At 41.4% G+C, this 18255-nt stretch overlaps 1 protein-coding gene across 1 annotated transcript; it reads left to right on the top strand.

Annotated features, from left to right (window-relative positions):
• The first annotated feature begins 242 nt into the window (after nt 1-242).
• Nucleotides 243-17619, top strand: capn3b (calpain 3b). Its single transcript, XM_029002310.1, has 21 exons — nt 243-704; nt 2155-2224; nt 4641-4759; nt 5792-5925; nt 6004-6172; nt 6449-6532; nt 6830-6993; nt 7867-8027; nt 8125-8294; nt 8427-8438; nt 8685-8893; nt 8977-9013; nt 9724-9756; nt 12245-12319; nt 12741-12798; nt 12874-12938; nt 13254-13322; nt 15969-16047; nt 16135-16251; nt 16446-16504; nt 16593-17619. The coding sequence occupies exons 1-21, from the start codon at nt 411-413 to the stop codon at nt 16617-16619; spliced, it is 2205 nt and encodes a 734-aa protein (XP_028858143.1). The 5' UTR covers nt 243-410; the 3' UTR covers nt 16620-17619.
• The last annotated feature ends 636 nt before the right edge of the window (nt 17620-18255 follow it).

Raw genomic sequence — 18255 nt, forward strand, 5'->3', positions numbered from 1 at the left:
CCTGACCGTGACATCCCCCCATTGCTCCAGAGTCCAATCTCTGTGGCTTGCATATAGCCACATGGCTTGTTGCATAGCTTGATTAGGAATTGCCCAATCATGAGCAATGAAAAGTATTTCTGCTGAGATGATGCCTTTATCCTTTGTTCTTTGCCTGTGAACTGGGATATTAGTGTCTGACCGCAAATGTATAACCCCGCCTCCACCTCCTCACCCACCCACTCCTTTACTTCCAGAGGCCTAAATATAGACCTGCCACTGGAGAAAGGGAGGCAATCCGGCACACGAGTGTGTCCAGCACGTACAGGAACTGAAAGGCGTTGAGAGGAAGCAGCTAAGGAAGTTTCACATTGCTTTACCAATCCTATTCTGCTGTCTTGTCATCTACTGGGACCTTCCAGAGAGAAGAGATGGAGGCAGGAGAGAAAGTGGTGGCTCAGACCGTGGTGCCAACTGAAGCTGCCCCATCAGCAGGATCCACCAATGTGGATCCCACTTGTGCTTCGCTTGGTAACACCTACGCTGCAATTTTGACTCGCAACGAAGCCGTGAAAGATGCCAGGCGCCTGAAGAACTACCTAGAGCTGAGGGACAAGCACGTTTACAAGAAGGTCCTGTTTGAGGACCCGCTGTTCCCTGCTGACAATAGCTCTCTGTACTACAGCACCCCATTCCCCCTTGAAATCAAGTGGAAACGTCCATCGGTGAGTACTCTCAGTGGGCTCTCATTAGATGTTCACAACATGCACAACATAAAGCTTTGTTCATCATAAATGAACAATGGTCCAAATTCCTGTTGCAATATTTGCCCACTTTCTAAATATAGTTGCTCTCACTTCTCACTAACATTTAGAATGTCAAAGGCATAAAGCATAAAAACCTCAATCCATGACTCAGCCTTATTTAGTGAATGACTTCCTGTGCTGAAGTAGGATTGCACAGCTTTGTCACAGTTTCAAATGTTGTGCTGCTGACACATAGCAGAGTGGGAAAGAATGAGAGGGCATGGTATCGTTGGTGTGAGAAGCCTATGCCATGCCAGAGGATTCATTTACAGAGGCACGCAACAGCAGCCCTTCTAAATCTGGATATTCTTTTTATGATTTTTATTGGTAGAGCCTAAACATTTTGTGCCTTTGAGTGAGACATCATCTGTAACATTAGACAAAAAGCATCAGGGTCAGTGGTTTACAAAGAAATCCTACAGATCCCAGCAGTCACTGAGCAATTTACCCAAGTTAAATGTCACACCACTCATCAGAAGAAGTCTGTCCAGCTGCTCTGCTGTCTCAATCAGGCACATGTTACCAACGCCCCTCAGGAAATGCTTGGTTGGTGTGTGTCGGTATGTCTAAAGCACAAATTGATGGTGTACATGTACTTTGTCCCCGAATTGCACCCTGCTTTTGATCTGGTAACTGAAAAAATATATTCTGATGTAAGAGTATACTACCCAGAAGCTCTGACACATGTGTGGAAGTGATTTGTGGGGATAGATGAACTGACATCAAGCTCCTGTTCCAAAGCCAAGACCGTCCACTGGACATCATTTGACTTTAGCAGGGGTCCCACAGGGGTCTCTGTGGAGTTTCTTCTTTCTCTTAGTTATCACAACACAGTTGGCTTAGTGGAATTACTATAAGAACACCAGAGACTATATTTCCTAAGACCCTGCCCTTAGGTTGCTCATTTGCAAATCTCTCCAAACAGGTCACCGAAATGTTAATGGCTTCGTATTAGGCGGACTCTGCAGATCTCACCCAGAGAGCTGACGGGGAAGTAAGCACAGAGACGGGACATACTGGAAACAATGATTTATTTAAAAACACAAATCAAAATGGCGCAATGGCCAAAAACAGGGGAAACAAATGGGGAACAACATAAAGTAACACGCAGGTGTGTGGCGGAACCACAGCGCCTCTAATCCGCAGTCTGGATTGGGCACAGGTCAAGCCAGTCCTGACACAGAACCTGGAGTTCCTTTACCCTTCTTTTTGCTTTGATTTCTTTGAATAATTTGTACTGAGAACTCTACTCTTTCCTGGCATACAGCTGTGTATGTTCTCCTCCCATCATGCCTGTCAATTTCACCACGATTGGCAATTTCAACCTAAAATGTGTTTCTTTGTTTCTGTCCTTCTGTCTGCTGAGCAGGAAATATGTGAAAACCCCCAGTTCATCATTGGAGGGGCAAACAGGACAGACATCTGTCAAGGAGACCTTGGTAAGAAACATTTCACAAGCTATACTCATCTGTTCCACTCAAGGGCTCTGCAGGGAATAAGAAATTTTAACTGACCATATGTTTGGACACGAGATTATAATATAATTTATACACATTAATGAAGTGGTGATGTTTAATATTTTTGTGTGGCTCAGTAAGCCCTGCTTTCACTTTAATAACAGATGACATCACACATGTCCAGAGCATACTCCAAATCAAGTCATGTAGTAGTCAATAATACTATTTCAAAATACAATAATTGCTTAATCTCACCAGTCTTTGCCAGACCAACACTTCAGCAAAGGCAGTATTAATACACTGTGAAATAATGGAAATATAATTTTCTGTATTGTTAATGTATAGTCAAATATTTTAAGTAAATGTTTGTGTCTCAATGTCAAGATACTTTCCACATTCAGCCTGTGCTCAGGAATTTAAATTGTGAGTGGTTCAGACAGTGAGCTGAATATGCAGTTACACTCACTCACGTTACTGAGAGCAAGTATTTCATTTTATTTGTTTTAAGATCCAACATAGATGTGGACAGTCAACATTTTAACTCATAGGATATGTCCTGCTAATGGTATACATAATGAATTATGTTTAAAATATGAGTGTCTCTACCTGGATTTAACAAAGCAAATAAGAGTGTCCTATTGGATAATTACTGCATGGATGATTATTTAACCTGAACTGATGAAGTCAGAAGACACATCCTGTGGTCGTGGAAAAGATGTTCATCTCTTTCAGAAGGGTCATGTTATTGCAATTTATCAATGAAAGGAAAGATCTAAGGAGCTTGCTGGAACTACCAAAACTGGTTTAAGAATTGTTATTAAAAACTGGAAGGACAGTGGGGAGCCATCAACTTTGTGAAGAAATATTGTAGGCGAAAAAACTTGAATGGCGTTGATTGCCGTTCACTGAAACATTGGTTAAATCAAATCATAAAAAATTATGATTTGAACAGTGAAAGTAGGAGCATTTCCACATTTCCAGGCACATTCTGAAGGAACTCAAGGCATTGGGACTTTAGGGGGAACAAGTTTGCTGGGGAGCATCAAGATTGGGCTCTGGATTGCTGGAAGAAGGACATGTGATCTGTTGAACCCAGATTGACCCTGTTCCAGAGTGCATCAGGGTAAGAAGAGAGGCGCATGAAGTCTAGTTCCTACCGTACAAGCTTGTGGGGCGGAACTATTATCTGGAGTTGCTGCATTTCAGGTCGAGGTTCAGCAGGTCAGCTGACCACCTGAATCTACTGAATGAGCAGGTTATTCCATCCTGACATATTCCAAGATGACAAGGCCAGGATTCATCAGGATGAAATTATGAGTGTGGTTCAGGGAGAAGGAGAAGACAGTTCAGATCTTAACCCCACTGAGAATCTTTCGGATGTGCTGGAGAACAATTTGTGCAGTGTTCCAACTTTCCCATCATCTCTACAAGATCTTGGTAAATAACTAATGCAACTCTGGATGGAAATAAATGCAGAAGATCATTGAAACAATGTCACAATGGTTATGTGCTATAATCAAGGCCAATAAAATATATTTAGTTTTTTGGAAGGGCAGTGTCATTCATAATGAGTTTGCACAGTCTGGTGTTGAGGATAAGCCATAAATATCCAGTCAGCATCAAAAGATACCCGATAGTTACGGATATACACCAATAAATCACATAGACAGGAGGAAGAGGTTTGAGTGACAGTAACAGAGGGACAGAACTCGCTACCATTGGTAAGATTTGTTGTATCAGATGGGGCTCTGTGGGTTGAAAAAGGAAGGAATGTAGTCGGGGAACACCACACCCAAAGCATCTGGTCCTAGTGTCATTCATGTAGGAACTCACACACACACACACACACACACACACACACACTTCTTCTGCTACACTGTGCCAGGTGCATGCTGGCTTTACATGAGAAAGGTCCATGCATTTTTTTATGCATTTACTGCATTTACCAGACGCCCTTATCCAGAGCGACTTACAATCAGTAGTTACAGGGACAGTCCCCCTGAACTTAGGGTTAAGTGTCTTTTTAAAATAAAGTGTAAATCTCATTTTATGAATAATTTATTGCTTTGATCCATGCAAAGGACTTAACCAGAGGGCAATGACCTGTGGCTCTGGAGCTATATTAAGCTCTTTGCCACTCTAAGTTTTACTGACAGACATTTTTTGTTATGAATACAGAGCAAGACCAGCTGATTTCAGACTGATTACATGTAGCCTAGTGGATAAGACACTTGCCTGTGGACCAGAAGTTTAAACCCCACTTACTACCATTGTGTCCCTGAGCAAGACACTTAACCCTCAGTGTCTCCAGGGGGACTGTCCCTGTCACTACTGATTGTAAGGTAATGGAAAGGCAATACAGTCAAAACAATCGCACTGTGTATTTGGTGTTCTGCAGGTGACTGCTGGCTCCTGGCGGCCATCGCTTGTTTGACGATGAATGAGCAGCTTCTGTACCGGGTCATTCCCCCAGATCAGAGCTTCACAGAGAATTATGCTGGCATTTTCCATTTTCAGGTATGCTCAACAAGACCCCTGTCATGACTGCATTAAATTAGTTAAGTATACATTATCTGAATCAGAATCATGATTATTGGCCAAGTATGTGAGTGAAGGAATTTAAATTACGGTTGGTGGTGTCTCTCAAGCACCAAAGGATATTAAGATTACAGAAATAATACCACAAAAGTGCAGTTGCAATGTTGTAGGGGTTTACCAGTCAACATGTGTGAAGTTATGTAGTTAAATAATTAAAAAGGTAACCAAAATCCTATTTTAGGCTCTAAGTAGCAAACATTCATAATCTTGAGGATGGTTTCCCCACAGTCTTGAAAGAAAGGATCCTTTACTAAGTGGGCAATTTACATTGTCACGGCAGAAAGTGGAAAGTACATTCTGATATAAGCAGCAAAAAATATAAAGTACGCTATACAAATAATAGTTTTTGTATATGTTGAGGATTTCTTTCTTCACTCATGTTAATTACCATCTCAGGAAGATGAAAGTGAAAGCGAATTGATTGTCATTGTGATACACAGCACAGCACAGCACACAGTGCACACCACGAAATGTGTCCTCTGCTTTAACCCATCACTCATGGTGAGCAGTGGGACTGCTTTGCTACCTATTATCATCATAAGCATCTTATGAGCAGTGTGTGGGGACGGTGCTTTGCTGAGTTACACCTCGACAGATCAGGATTCAAACCGACAACCTTCTTATTATGGGGCCGCTTCCTTAACCGCTAGACCACTGCCCATAAGTTGCTTATAATGATGATGAGCAAAGCAGTCCTACAGAGAGACACTTCAGGACATGGATTATTCAGGGGACACAGAATATGTGGTAGTAACATAGTGGGTAACACACTCGCCTATGAACCAGAAGACCCAGGTTCAAATCCCACTTACTACCATTGTGTACCTGAACGAGACACTTAACCCTAAGTTGCTCCAGGGGGACTGTCCCTGTAACTACTGATTGTAAATTGCTCTGGATAAGGGCGTCTGATAAATGCTGTAAATGTAAATGTGTATTTTATTCACACAGTTCTGGAGATATGGTGAATGGGTGGATGTTATTGTAGATGACCGGGTCCCGACATACAATAACCGCCTGGTCTTCACCCACTCTGGAAAAAAGAACGAGTTCTGGAGTGCTCTGCTGGAAAAGGCCTATGCCAAGTGAGCGGATGAATTCCATGTTGAGTACATTACATCTTTGCTGTGTGAGGCTGTACCCTGATGTTCTCTGATTCCCAGGCTACATGGCTCTTATGAGGCCCTGAAAGGCGGGAATGCTTTGGAGGCCATGGAGGACTTCACAGGAGGCGTCACCGAGTTATTCGAAATCCGCGAGGCACCAAAGGAGCTGTTCACCATCATGAAAAAAGCCTTGGAGAGGGGATCTCTCATGGGCTGTGCCATAGATGTGAGTCTCTGTTGGTACAGAATCCCCACGCTTATAATATTTGACTATGGGAAACATCACCCAGTATAAAACAAAGAGCTCTGATAATCTGTCTGCATATTGGGTCTGGTAGTGGATGAGGTCCTGAGATGACAACAGCAGATTTCACTTTGTGATATCCAGTGAAATAAATATATGAGGAAACAGTAGAATGGAAGGAGTGTGTGCCAAGTGTTGCCAGATTGGGTCTGTTTAATAGTTTTATCTTATAATGTTTTTATTTCGCTTTCTCACCAGGAAGTGGTTGCCAAGGGAAGTCAGTCTAAGACCTCGACAGGTTTAGTACAAGGCCATGCATATTCAATCACTGGAGTTGAAGAGGTGAGAGGGATTGTATGTGCAGAAATGGTTGCTGTTAAAAAGGAGCTTTAAGAATAAAGTTGTATACTATGCATGTTGTTGCATATGTCTACATTAAGATTAAAGGCTTTATTGTCCTTGCACAATCCTACTTCACACGATAGTACTACGTACAAGGAGATTGTGGTGCACCGAGAGTAGGGAGCACTCATATGGATGAATGGGTCTGAAGTCTGTGTTTACCATGTACCCGTTAAAATGTAAAAATATCTCTCAATTAATAAAACGGGATATATCTAAATGTTGTGTTGTCATCAGGGTAAAAGAAAAGACATGAGGGACATCAGGATTCGCCTTGTCCGCATACGAGACCCCTGGGGTGTGGCTCCACCTCCCACCTGCAAGTCCAATGACTGGAAAAATCTGGCAAAATCACCGGAGGAGACGAAAAAGCTTGAGCCTGCAGAAGCGGGCGAGTTCTGGTAAAATTTGTAGTGCTTGTGTGTGAAATCATGTCCATTGTCCAGTAACTGTAATTAGTAATGAGCAGTTGGTAGGCAGATGTGTTTTCTTGTGGCTGAAAGTGGTCTGAATATATTGTAAAAAATGTGTTATTTTGTAGATAAGACATTAAACCAAGGTGCCTGAGAATGTAGAAAGTGTCTCTGGCCTCCTGGGCAATGCCTTCTTTGAACTGGCTGTCACCTTGTTTTAAATACGACTGGGCTATATGCTCCTTCTATACTAAGAAGGAAATGTCAGTATGTTCACATATTCTTATGATACCACTGACATTTATTTCCTGAATAAGTTTTATTTCCTGACATGAAATATTGTACTAGTTATGGTGCAAGTGACACAGAATGATAATACCAACAGAAATCTTCAAATAATGCACCTAATTTACATTTGCAGCATTAGGCAGATGCTCTAATCCAAAGCAACATACATAACTATATCCATCACTGCAATCACTACAACTCGATTTGTAAAAAACATTTTAATATATGAGGGATTGGAGGTTTCTTTTAAATTTTAAGTTTTCTAGCTTTTTTGAAAGCTGTTGGGATGTGATTAGATATTATGAACCCGATGGATGTGAAGAAGCTTGTGAGAAATAGACTAAAACATAGTTTAAGGGACTTGAGCCTGTGAACAGACAGTTTGCTTGGAGTGACCTTGGCTGATGTCAGGTGTCAGGATGGGTTGCCAATGAGGAGCAATGGGAGACCTGGGTGTGTGTTGTGCAAATGAAATGTTGACCACCTTAAAATGTTTTAGCAGAACCTTGACATACATGTCTCTTAATTTTGAAGAGATCAAAAGGTTTCTTTTCTTTTAAAACTGTCCACCAGGATGAATTTTGAGGGCTTCCAGAATACGTTTACTAAGCTGGAGATATGTAACCTGACCCCAGACACCCTGCAAGATGACACACCAGCAAACTGGATAGTGACGGTGAATGAGGGACGCTGGGTGAAGGGCAGCTCAGCTGGAGGCTGCAGAAACTTCCCAGGTACTGCTACCCTGCATGCCCTGCAACATACATTTCTAAATCCCTAATCCCTACTGACACACACTCTAGAGCAATTTCTATATATCCCTCCATGCAGAGACCTTCTGGACAAACCCTCAGTATCGCATTCAGCTGCTGGAGGAGGACGATGACCTGGAGGACGGCCAGCATGGCTGCACGCTCGTCATAGCGCTGATGCAGAAGGGCCGACGGCAAGAACGTCATCTGGGGGCCACACTTCATGCGATCGGCTTCTTTGTTTATGAGGTACTTCAGTTCTGAACACAAGTAATGTTTTTCCTAACTGCATCCAATTCTTAATTACAACAACACAATCCATATCACAAAAACATTATTTAGACAAATAAAGAAATAATACAGCCTTTCTGTCATATTCAGGTGCCGAAAGAGGTATGACAACTAAAGAAGAGGATGTGTGATGTTGGGGATCTTGATGGGCTGCCCTCATAACTGCCTACAGTTTTGGGCCCTCCTGCTTTTCCACTAACTTTGTGAAATATCAGTAGTTTCTCATAATTATTCCATCTTCAGTGCTTAGCAGCTTGTCTTTATTGCACACACATATATATATATTTGTATAGATGAAATTCAGTAATCTCAGCAACCTTTTTATTCCTTCCAAACTTGCTAATCCAGATGCGAGGCAGCAACAAGCCGTTACCCAAAGACTTCTTTGTGTACAACTCATCAGTGGCACGAAGCAAGTCCTATGTCAACCTGCGGGAGGTGACGGAGCGTGTGCGGCTGAAGCCAGGCGAGTATGTCATCGTGCCGTCCACCTTTGAGCCTCACAAGGAGTGTGAGTTCCTCCTCAGGATCTTCACTGAGAAAAGAAGCAACTCCGAGTGAGTTTCTCCCCAAATACTGAGTCAATGTGTAAGATATGGTGTGAAGAAGGTGAAGACTGAGTGAAAAATATTCTTTTCAGGATGATTGATGGAACAATTGAAGCTAAACAACAATTGGTAAGTCACCTCATGGTGAATCTGTCTTATTTTAATTATTGCCTTTTATTCTCATTTTTTCTCTGAAAAATGTATTCAGTTTTTAATTCTTTTGCTACTTTACTGAAAGTTCAATATAATCAAACATGACGTAAGTACTTTGCATAAGAGAGGGGAAAACAAACAAGAAACCATTTAGGGCGAAACTGAAAACTTCACTTACACATTTCTATTTGTAATGGTATAAAAGACTTTCCAGTTTTATCGCATAAACAGAATTGTTATTATTCTTTATGAAGATGTACCGAGAACATTATCTCTCAACTCAATCATCGCCAATGGGAAGGTGAGCATTAGGCATAAGAGAGAGCATCTTTATAGATGTCAATGTCATATATTAACTGGATTCTAACCACTTTTTCTTTTCTGTACCACTGCTCTGTGTTATGGATGTGCAAGTGCAGCATTCAGTTGCAATTGATGGCTCTGAGACATTGTTGTAGTTGTTGTACACTGAGTAGTATACACTGCTTACAGCATGTCACTCAAGCTTAGCCTTATAAAAATTTAATTTGAGTATTTATCTCGTGGTAAGACTAGGTGAGACTTGCTGGTGAACATGCACCCAATGCTAATTTGCAGTGTGCATAGGGCTGCCTTTAATATCCCTTATATTAATATTAATGACATATTTGTTGAGTTATTTAACTTAATTTTCTTCATTCCAACAGAAAGACAATCATAGGAAAATGAAAATGAAGGTAGTAGTATGCATGGAAAAACTGTGTGTATGTAAAATTAACAGGTAGTGAAGAAAATCATGACTAGATGAAGTCATGATTGCCTGCTTGCTGTAGTAACTGTAGTAATAATGCCCATCCTAACTGTTTGCATTTTTTTGTGCATAAACCAATTATGCATGAACCAACAGTTGTAAAAACTGTTATTTATTGTCTCTGTTCATGTGGCATCTGTGCTGGGAGTGTCATTAAATACTAGAGTATGGGCAGGATGGTGGTACTGTCCTCCAAAACTGAAATAGAGATCTGTGACACACAGTCACCACAAAGAAATTCAAATGTCAAAGTGTCCTTGTCAGCTGACGGGCGAAAGAAGCACAGAGGTGGGACATTCTGGAAACAATGGTTTATTACAATAAAGGAAAAACGGCACAAGGGCCAAAAACAGGGAAAACAAAAACTAAGTAAGTACGGTTAAAGTGAAGTGATTGTCACATGTGATACACAGCAGCACAGCACACAGTGAAATTTGTCCTCTGCATTTATCCCATCACCCTCAGTGGGCAGCCATGACAGGCACCCGGGGAGCAGTGTGTGGGGACGGTGTTTTGCTCAGTGGCACCTTGGCGGATCGGGATTCGAACCGGCAACCTTCTGATTACGGGGCAGCTTCCTTTACCGCTAGGCCACCACTGTCGTATGGTTCACAAAAATGCGCCTTTTAACCACCCTCCCGATAGGTCCCAGGTGTGTCTCCAGGTGCAGCCAATTATGACAGAGCCCCCTCCATGGGCTACGTTCCCGGAGAGCCAGCAGTACCATCAGTGGAGGAGACTGGGTGGGTGGCAGCAACCACAGGGCTCCTGCCCTGCTGTGTCCCAGACCCTCTGGCTGGCTCCCAGACGTGGTCCCGCATGGTGGCCTCGGTCCCTGCACATTAAAGTCAGGGCCGACCCTTCCGGGTATGTGCGGTACCTGTCTCCGCAAGTCACCTATTACGTGTCTTGCGTCGTTCCTTGCCCCGCGCAGGGAGGCGGTCCCAGACCCTCTGGCGACCATTTACTGCACCCTTGGGTGGTGCATTATGGGCACATGCAGCCCCTCTCTCTGCAGATCCCTGGTGCGAGAGTTTGGGGGCTTTGGCGGAATATCCGCTCAGACCATTCTGTTTCCGCTGGGACAAGCAGGCCCTCATCCTTCCTATTCCAGCTGGATCCTCATGCCATCTGGAGGGCTCTGTGGGGCTCTGCCCCTCTGGAGGCAGAACCAGGGCCATGCCTGGCCCCCCCTCCTTACTACCGGAGGACCCAGCTCCGTCACTACCCCACCCACCCTCCCCTCAGGAGGAGCCACCAACCCGAACCGCAAAAAGATTTTTTCTGACGCCCTCCCAATAGGTCCCAGGTGTATCTCCAGGTACAGCCTGACAGTCCTGTAGAAGTGCAGCTGCTTTCATGTAAATCTGCCCACCCTCATATTGGAGAGTAGAAGATATGGATTCCATTCAGTAGACGGTATTTGTGTCTAGTGTACTAAATGTGGTAGGGTGGTAGTAGCCTAGTGGGTAACACACTCGCCTATGAACCAGAAGACCCGGGTTCAAATCCCACTTACTACCATTGTGTCCCTGAGCAAGACACTTAACCCTAAATTGCTCCAGGGAGACTGTCCCTGTAACTACTGATTGTAAGTCGCTCTGGATAAGAGCGTCTGATAAATGCTGTAAATGTAAATGTAAATGTAAATGTGACTAGTAAGCAAAACAAGTGTAAATTACACAACTTGTGTAGCCTTGGTACTATTCGTTAGAATAATATTTTTTTAATTAGCATTTGGCCGGTATTTCTAAAGACAGAATGCATAAATGCATGCATTCCTCTGCTACTTCTTCTTTAACCTGTGGGGTTCCCCAATGTTCAATACGTGGTCCGCTATTATTTTATGCCCTTACCTTAGCAGTACCACTTTTTCATATAATTTTCATGCTAATAGTATGTAGTTGTTTGTGTCCTTTAAAAATCACCAGCTTGACAGGGCTCCATATTCATCTGCTATTAATGATAAATGACTGGCAGTCTAACAATGTACTATATTTAAATTACAGACAGCATGATTATGGATTCCTCTGAAAAATACTTAAATATGACCAATGTTTAATTTCTTCATTTAAGGAACATTTCTAATTCTGGACATGTTGTTTCAGTTGCTGGAAAATTGTTTATGCATTTATTTCATTGTCCTTTCATTGTAATTGAAATGCTTGATCAGTTTGAATATAATCTCTTTCTTTGTTTACAAGTAATACAAAATGCAGAGGCCATGTTGTTAACATGTACTAGAACTAGGCAGTGACATGACAATAAATGTATTTTAAATAGTTGTAGTGTAGCATAAGTGGTCACGAAAGTCATACATTCTACATGTGCATGATACTCATCACTAACGGTTACCTCTCGTTTTGCCGTTTTCAGTCACATTTTTGACCTGACATTTCAATTTTTTCATAATTCAGCCAGTACAACCTGTGGAACAGGAGACAGAGGAGGAGAAAAAGTTCAGGGCCATCTTCCAGCAGATAGCTGGAGATGTAAGTGCTATATATTTTAAATAATTGATCGTGAAAATAAAGAAATCACATTGAATGAGAAGGTGTCCAAACTTTTGGCCTGTACTGTAGATATATAATCAGAATATGGAAATAAAGAATCACATTAAAAGTATTCCATATAAATTGCCTATACAGTAGAATATAGTCTCTCACCCGCCATTATCCAGCGTCTTTCTGCATCTCTCCACTTGGCTGCTAAAAGCAATTAGAAGTACCTTCCCATGACGTATTTCATCTTAGTGTACTGTAGTGTCTGTGATTGGCGGAGTCCCCACGCAGCAACCCTGATTAGTAATAAGTGTCTGTGGAAAGTGAGTGAGTGATCAATCTGTAATGATTCCGGTGGCTGGGCGATTCTGGGTTCAGTTCATTATTCATGTTTTCTTCTGGTTTTCTGCAGGACATGGAGATTTGTGCCAGTGAGCTCAGGACCGTGCTGAGCAATGTCATGGCAAAACGTGAGAGCAAGGTCATTAACACCAAGATTCTCACCACATTTTGAAGGCTGCTCTGAAAATATCTTCTTTACCCAGATACAGACATCAAGACTGAGGGCTTTAGCCTGGAGAGCTGCCGGAGTATGATAGCACTAATGGACGTATCCTTTGTGTTGTTACAGTGCTCTCTTCTAGGAGAGGTCAAAATCTGAGAGATCTGCTTAGATAAAGCGTATGAACAATGGTACACAGATCCTCCACTTGTACCTCTGCTACACATTCAATCAGCGGCCACCTTGTAGACACACTACAGACATGTTGTAAGTCGCTCTGTGTAAGGGCGTCTGTCAAATGTACATTTGTATGTTTACCATCAGCAGCACAAACCATGCAGTAGATGTCTGTTTAATATATATGAAAAGTGATGATCAAGTGACTGCATAAGTTCTCTTTTCTGAGCCTTGACTTCACTTTAGACAGATGGCAGTGGCAATTTAAACCTGCAAGAGTTCAAGCATTTGTGGAGGAAGATCAAAGAATGGCGGGTAGGAACAATTTTATAAACTTAATTTAAATTAATTTCATGTAACATTATGAAGCATTAAATGACACATTTACATACATATACATGTAGAAACAGCTGAAAATAACATAATTTATGAAACATGGCTGTATCTATAAAACTTACTAGAAATCCTTAAAACCAGATTTAAAGGTCTTAAAATACTGTACACCCAATAAATGTATTTATTGGTAATTTCTACATTTCTAATTTGTGTTTTGCAGTTTTGTGTGTGAGATCATAATTAAGTACAACGCCACGCAATCACAATTACATTAATGCAAAATTATGCAATTTATATTATGTGTACTTGGACTGAAGTGACAATATATTATGTAATTCAACTGACTAAACTGAGATCAACAGCTCAGTCAATAAAAAATTTTAAATATTAGTGGATTGTTGCAGTACAGGTAATATGAATCTGGTAATTCATGTCACTCAGAAATGAACTAAGGTGCACCCTGTTTCCACTGATTATCCTCCAGAAGCTTCTACAATTTGATTGGACAGGATTTGGAAAGGCAAACACCTTTCTACATGTCCCGTAGATTTCATGACACAAACCAAGCCACGAAGTTCAGGATTCTATCCGTTACAGAAACAAACATGAATCTATATTATTGGAATTTGACGTGAAAGACCAATTCAAAGTAGTGTACACTTGAGAAGTGGAACGAAAATTCTACATGATTCCAAATTTTTTTTACAAATAAATAACTGAAAAGTGGGGTGTGCATAATTTTTCAGCCCCCTGAGTCAATACTTTGTAGAACCACCTTTTGCTGCAATTACAGCTGCCAGTCTTTTAGGGTATGTCTCTACCAGCGTTTGTGAACAGCAGTTTTCAGATCCTGTCAGAGATTCTTGATTGGATTTAGATCTGGACTTTGGGCCATTCTAACACATGGATATGTTTTGTTTTAAACCATTCCATTGTTGCCCTGGTGTTATGTTTAGGGTCATTGTCCTGCTGGAAGGTGAACCTCGGCCCCAGTCTCAAGTCTTTTGCAGACTCCAGGATGATTTAATCCAAGATTGGCCTGTATTTGGCTCCATCCATCTTCCCATCAACTCTGACCAGCTTCCCTGTCCCTGCTGAAGAGAAGCACCCCCAGAGCATGATGCTGCCACCACCATTTTTGACAGTGGGGATGGTGTGTTCAGAGTGATGTGCGGTGTTGGTTTTCCATTTTGGTCTCATCTGAACAGAGCACCTTCTTCCACATGTTTGCTGTGTCCCCCACATGACTTGTGGCAAACTGCAAATGGGACTTCTTATGGTTTTCTTTTCTTCTTGCCACACTTCCATAAAGGCCAACTCTAATAGCACGACTAATAGTTGTCCTATGGACAGAGTCCACATTTACATTACATTTACAGCATTTATCAGACGCCCTCATCCAGAGCGACTTACAATCAGCAGTTACAGGGACAGTCCCCCTGGAGCAACTTAGGGTTAAGTGTCTTGCTCAGGGACACAATGGTAGTAAGTGGGACTTGAACCAGGGTCTTCTGGTTCATAGGCGAGTGTGTAACCCCTAGGCTACTACCACCCTACTCCCCCACCTGGGCTATAGATCTCTGCAGCTTGTTCAGATCCACCATGGGCCTCTTGGCTGTATTTCTGATCAGCGCTGTCCTTGTTCGACCTGTGTGTTTAGGTGTACGCCCTTGTCTTGGTAGGTTTACAGTTGTGCCATACTCCTTCCATTTCTGAATGATCACTTGAACAGTGCTCCGTGGGATGTTCAAGGCTTGGGAAATATTTTTGTAGCCTAAGCCTGCTTTAAATTTCTCAATAACTTTATCCCTGACCTGTCCCTGACACCGGTGTGTTCTTTAGACTTCATGGTGTTGTTGCTCCCAATATTCTCTAAAACAACCTCTGAGGCCGTCACAGACCAGTTGTATTTGTACTGACATTAGATTACACACAGGTGCACTATATATAGTCATAAGCACTCACTCAGACCAAAGGGGGCTGAATAATTACGCACACCCCACTTTTCAGTTATTTATTGTTAAAAAAATGTTTGGAATCATGTATGATTTTCGTTCCACTTCTCAAGTGTACACCACTTTGTATTGGTCTTTCACGTGCAATTCCAATAAAACAGATTCATGTTTGTGGATGTAATGTGACAAAATTCGGAAAAGTTCAAGGGGGCCAAATACTTTTGCAAACCACTGTAGTATAGGGCAAAATGGCTGAAAATGGAGCTGAGTCATGGAGATGACTTGCAGTTATGTAACAGGAAATGTTACACAATATCAGTTGTTTGGAAAGAAGTTGGCTTTGACAAAGGCAAAATAGAGCAAATGAAGCAGCTGTGGAACAATTTATTATCTCTGGTGTCTTTGGTTTCAATAATTGGGACTGAGGGAAAGATGAATGCAGCCATGTACAGAGACATCCTTCATCGACATCACACACAAAAAGAGGCTGAGTTTGCTGCCGAAGGTGCTTCACAGCTAAGGCTGTGAAAAGTAATGTAGACTTTTCCCCATCATTATAAGGTATTGTGTGTAGAATGGAGGTTTGGAAAATCATAAAATGAAGCACTGTGAATACATTCTGAGTGTACTATGTCTGAATTGTCTTGGTTTTGGTCTTTTTTTTCCCCAGTCAATCTTCATGCGTTTTGACGTGGACAAATCTGGCACCATGAAAAGCTTTGAGATGCGGAATGCTGTTGAGAATTCAGGTCAGATTGAAAATACTACTTAATGCAGCTTTTCTCATACAATTGATATTTTTAAGCCTGATTTTAAGGTTGTTCGTGTCTTGGCAGGCTTCCAGCTCAACAATGAGCTGTACAACATTATTGCCATGCGCTATGCTGATGCGCACATGGAGCTGGACTTTGACAGTTATATATTATGCCTGGTTCGACTTGAGGGGATGTTTCGTAAGTTATAACTCTTCTTAAGATGTTTTTGTGCATAAATACATTGTGTTATACTAAATGATAAGTTAACACAGGGTTAATAGAATGATTCATAGATTATTTCAAAAGTGAAATGGCAATACAGAAAGTGACCTTTTGAGTTCAGTTTGCATTTATTTCAAAGAACATGATTATAAATGCATGTGTCTGTCTAGGTGCTTTCAGAGCCTTTGATAAAGATGGAGATGGTGTGATCAAGCTCAATGTACTTGAGGTAAAAAATACATGAAATGTATTATGAAATTATGAAATGTTATTTTTGTGCTGTGGAGAATCTCACACATCTTTTTCTTTTAATATAGTGGCTCCAGCTGACACTGTATGCATAGACTACCAAGGTATCACCATGAGATGATCATCTGGAAGCCCCTCACCACCCCCACATCCATTTTTATGTCATTTTGAGCGGATACTCTTCTCAGTGCCTCACCACTCACCATCTGCACAAGTTTGTTTCTTAAATGCTTGGTCAATATAGAATCTTTGCATACAGGCTTGACCAGTCCGATATAGGATAATGTCAATTTTTTTAATCCTCATCTCAATAAAACATAGTCCAATAAAGTTTCTGCTGTAACATAGATGCTACTTTCAGTCATCAAAAAGTGAGAAAATCTAGAACAAGAGTGACGTTGCAAACAACCCTCCCAAATAGATGAAAAGACACTTCTGGCAAGTACTGATTGTGTACTACCCGTTCTCCATATGTCTGGGCTGGTTGCAATACAGAAGCCTATTCTTCCAAAGAAACACATCTAGGCCTGGCTAAAATGAATTAAATAATAATAATAAACCCACCAGAAAAACGTGTTCTGGTCTGATGAAAGCAAGGTTGAAAAAAAACAATCACCATGATGGCAGTATCATGCTTTGGAGCTGTTTTCTTAAGTTGGAACTGGGAGTTTACTCAAGAAAGAAGAACAATTTGAACAGTTCCAAATATCAGGAATTTAAAGTAACAAAGTAACAATGACCCCTGGCAAAAGAATGGCTTCACCAGAAGAAAATTAGTTTTATAATGGTCCAACCAGAGCCCAGATCTAAATCCAATAGAAAGTCTGTGGTGTGTCTGAGGGCTGCCCTCACAATCTCACCAATTAGAAGCACATTTCCAAGAAATCTAGGCAATATTAAGACACTTTAAGATGTGCAGAATGTACATGTGGAACATGTGGACATGTGGAAACATTTTAGACAGGAAAAAATAAAGAATATTTTAAAAACCAGAGCTCTAAATAAATAAGGGTCATGAGATGAGTTTTGTTATTTCCCTGGGTGTGCAGGGTATGAGCCCAAAGCTGCTTCATTTTTATAAAAAATCTAAAAATGTGGGGTTTGTAGTGTTTTCCATGCTGATTTCAAATCTGTGCTTTTTCCCAAGCACAGTTTTGTGATTAAGTTAGTTATATAGTGCATGATATTTGTAGCCTAAGCGTATTACCAGATTTAACCACAGGTCCCGTCAGCTATCATGCCTAGAAATGTTATTACTTATCCAGACAGTTTCTGTTAAGTGTGGTTCATTCATGAAGACAAACGCAAAGTCACACAATTACCACGGTACATAAAAAAATATACAAATTGTACTTTGTTGGTACACTGGGTGACCAGGATAAATCTTGGACTCCACATGCCATCTGCATACAATGAAAGAGTTCAGCATCTGATACCAGAACCTGGGCTGTCACTTGACATTTCAAAATATACATCCTGCACTCACACCTCAAGTTCTTTCCAAAAATTATTTTCATGGTCAATGATGAACAGGGACATTCAGTTCATGGAGCTACCAAGCTTTCTGGAACGAGAGCATGATGGCCGACTACTGCTGGATGTTGTACCGCAGTATACACAAGAAAATCATATGCCAAGTGTTTTTGATTAAACAGCATTAGCTGACTAACACTGATCATTATATCCATGCCACAGTGTGGGCCTATTTGCCTTTGCACTGAAACAATTACT

The sequence above is a fragment of the Denticeps clupeoides genome, chromosome 14 (genome assembly GCF_900700375.1).
Source record: "Denticeps clupeoides chromosome 14, fDenClu1.1, whole genome shotgun sequence".
Classification (NCBI taxonomy): domain Eukaryota; kingdom Metazoa; phylum Chordata; class Actinopteri; order Clupeiformes; family Denticipitidae; genus Denticeps; species Denticeps clupeoides.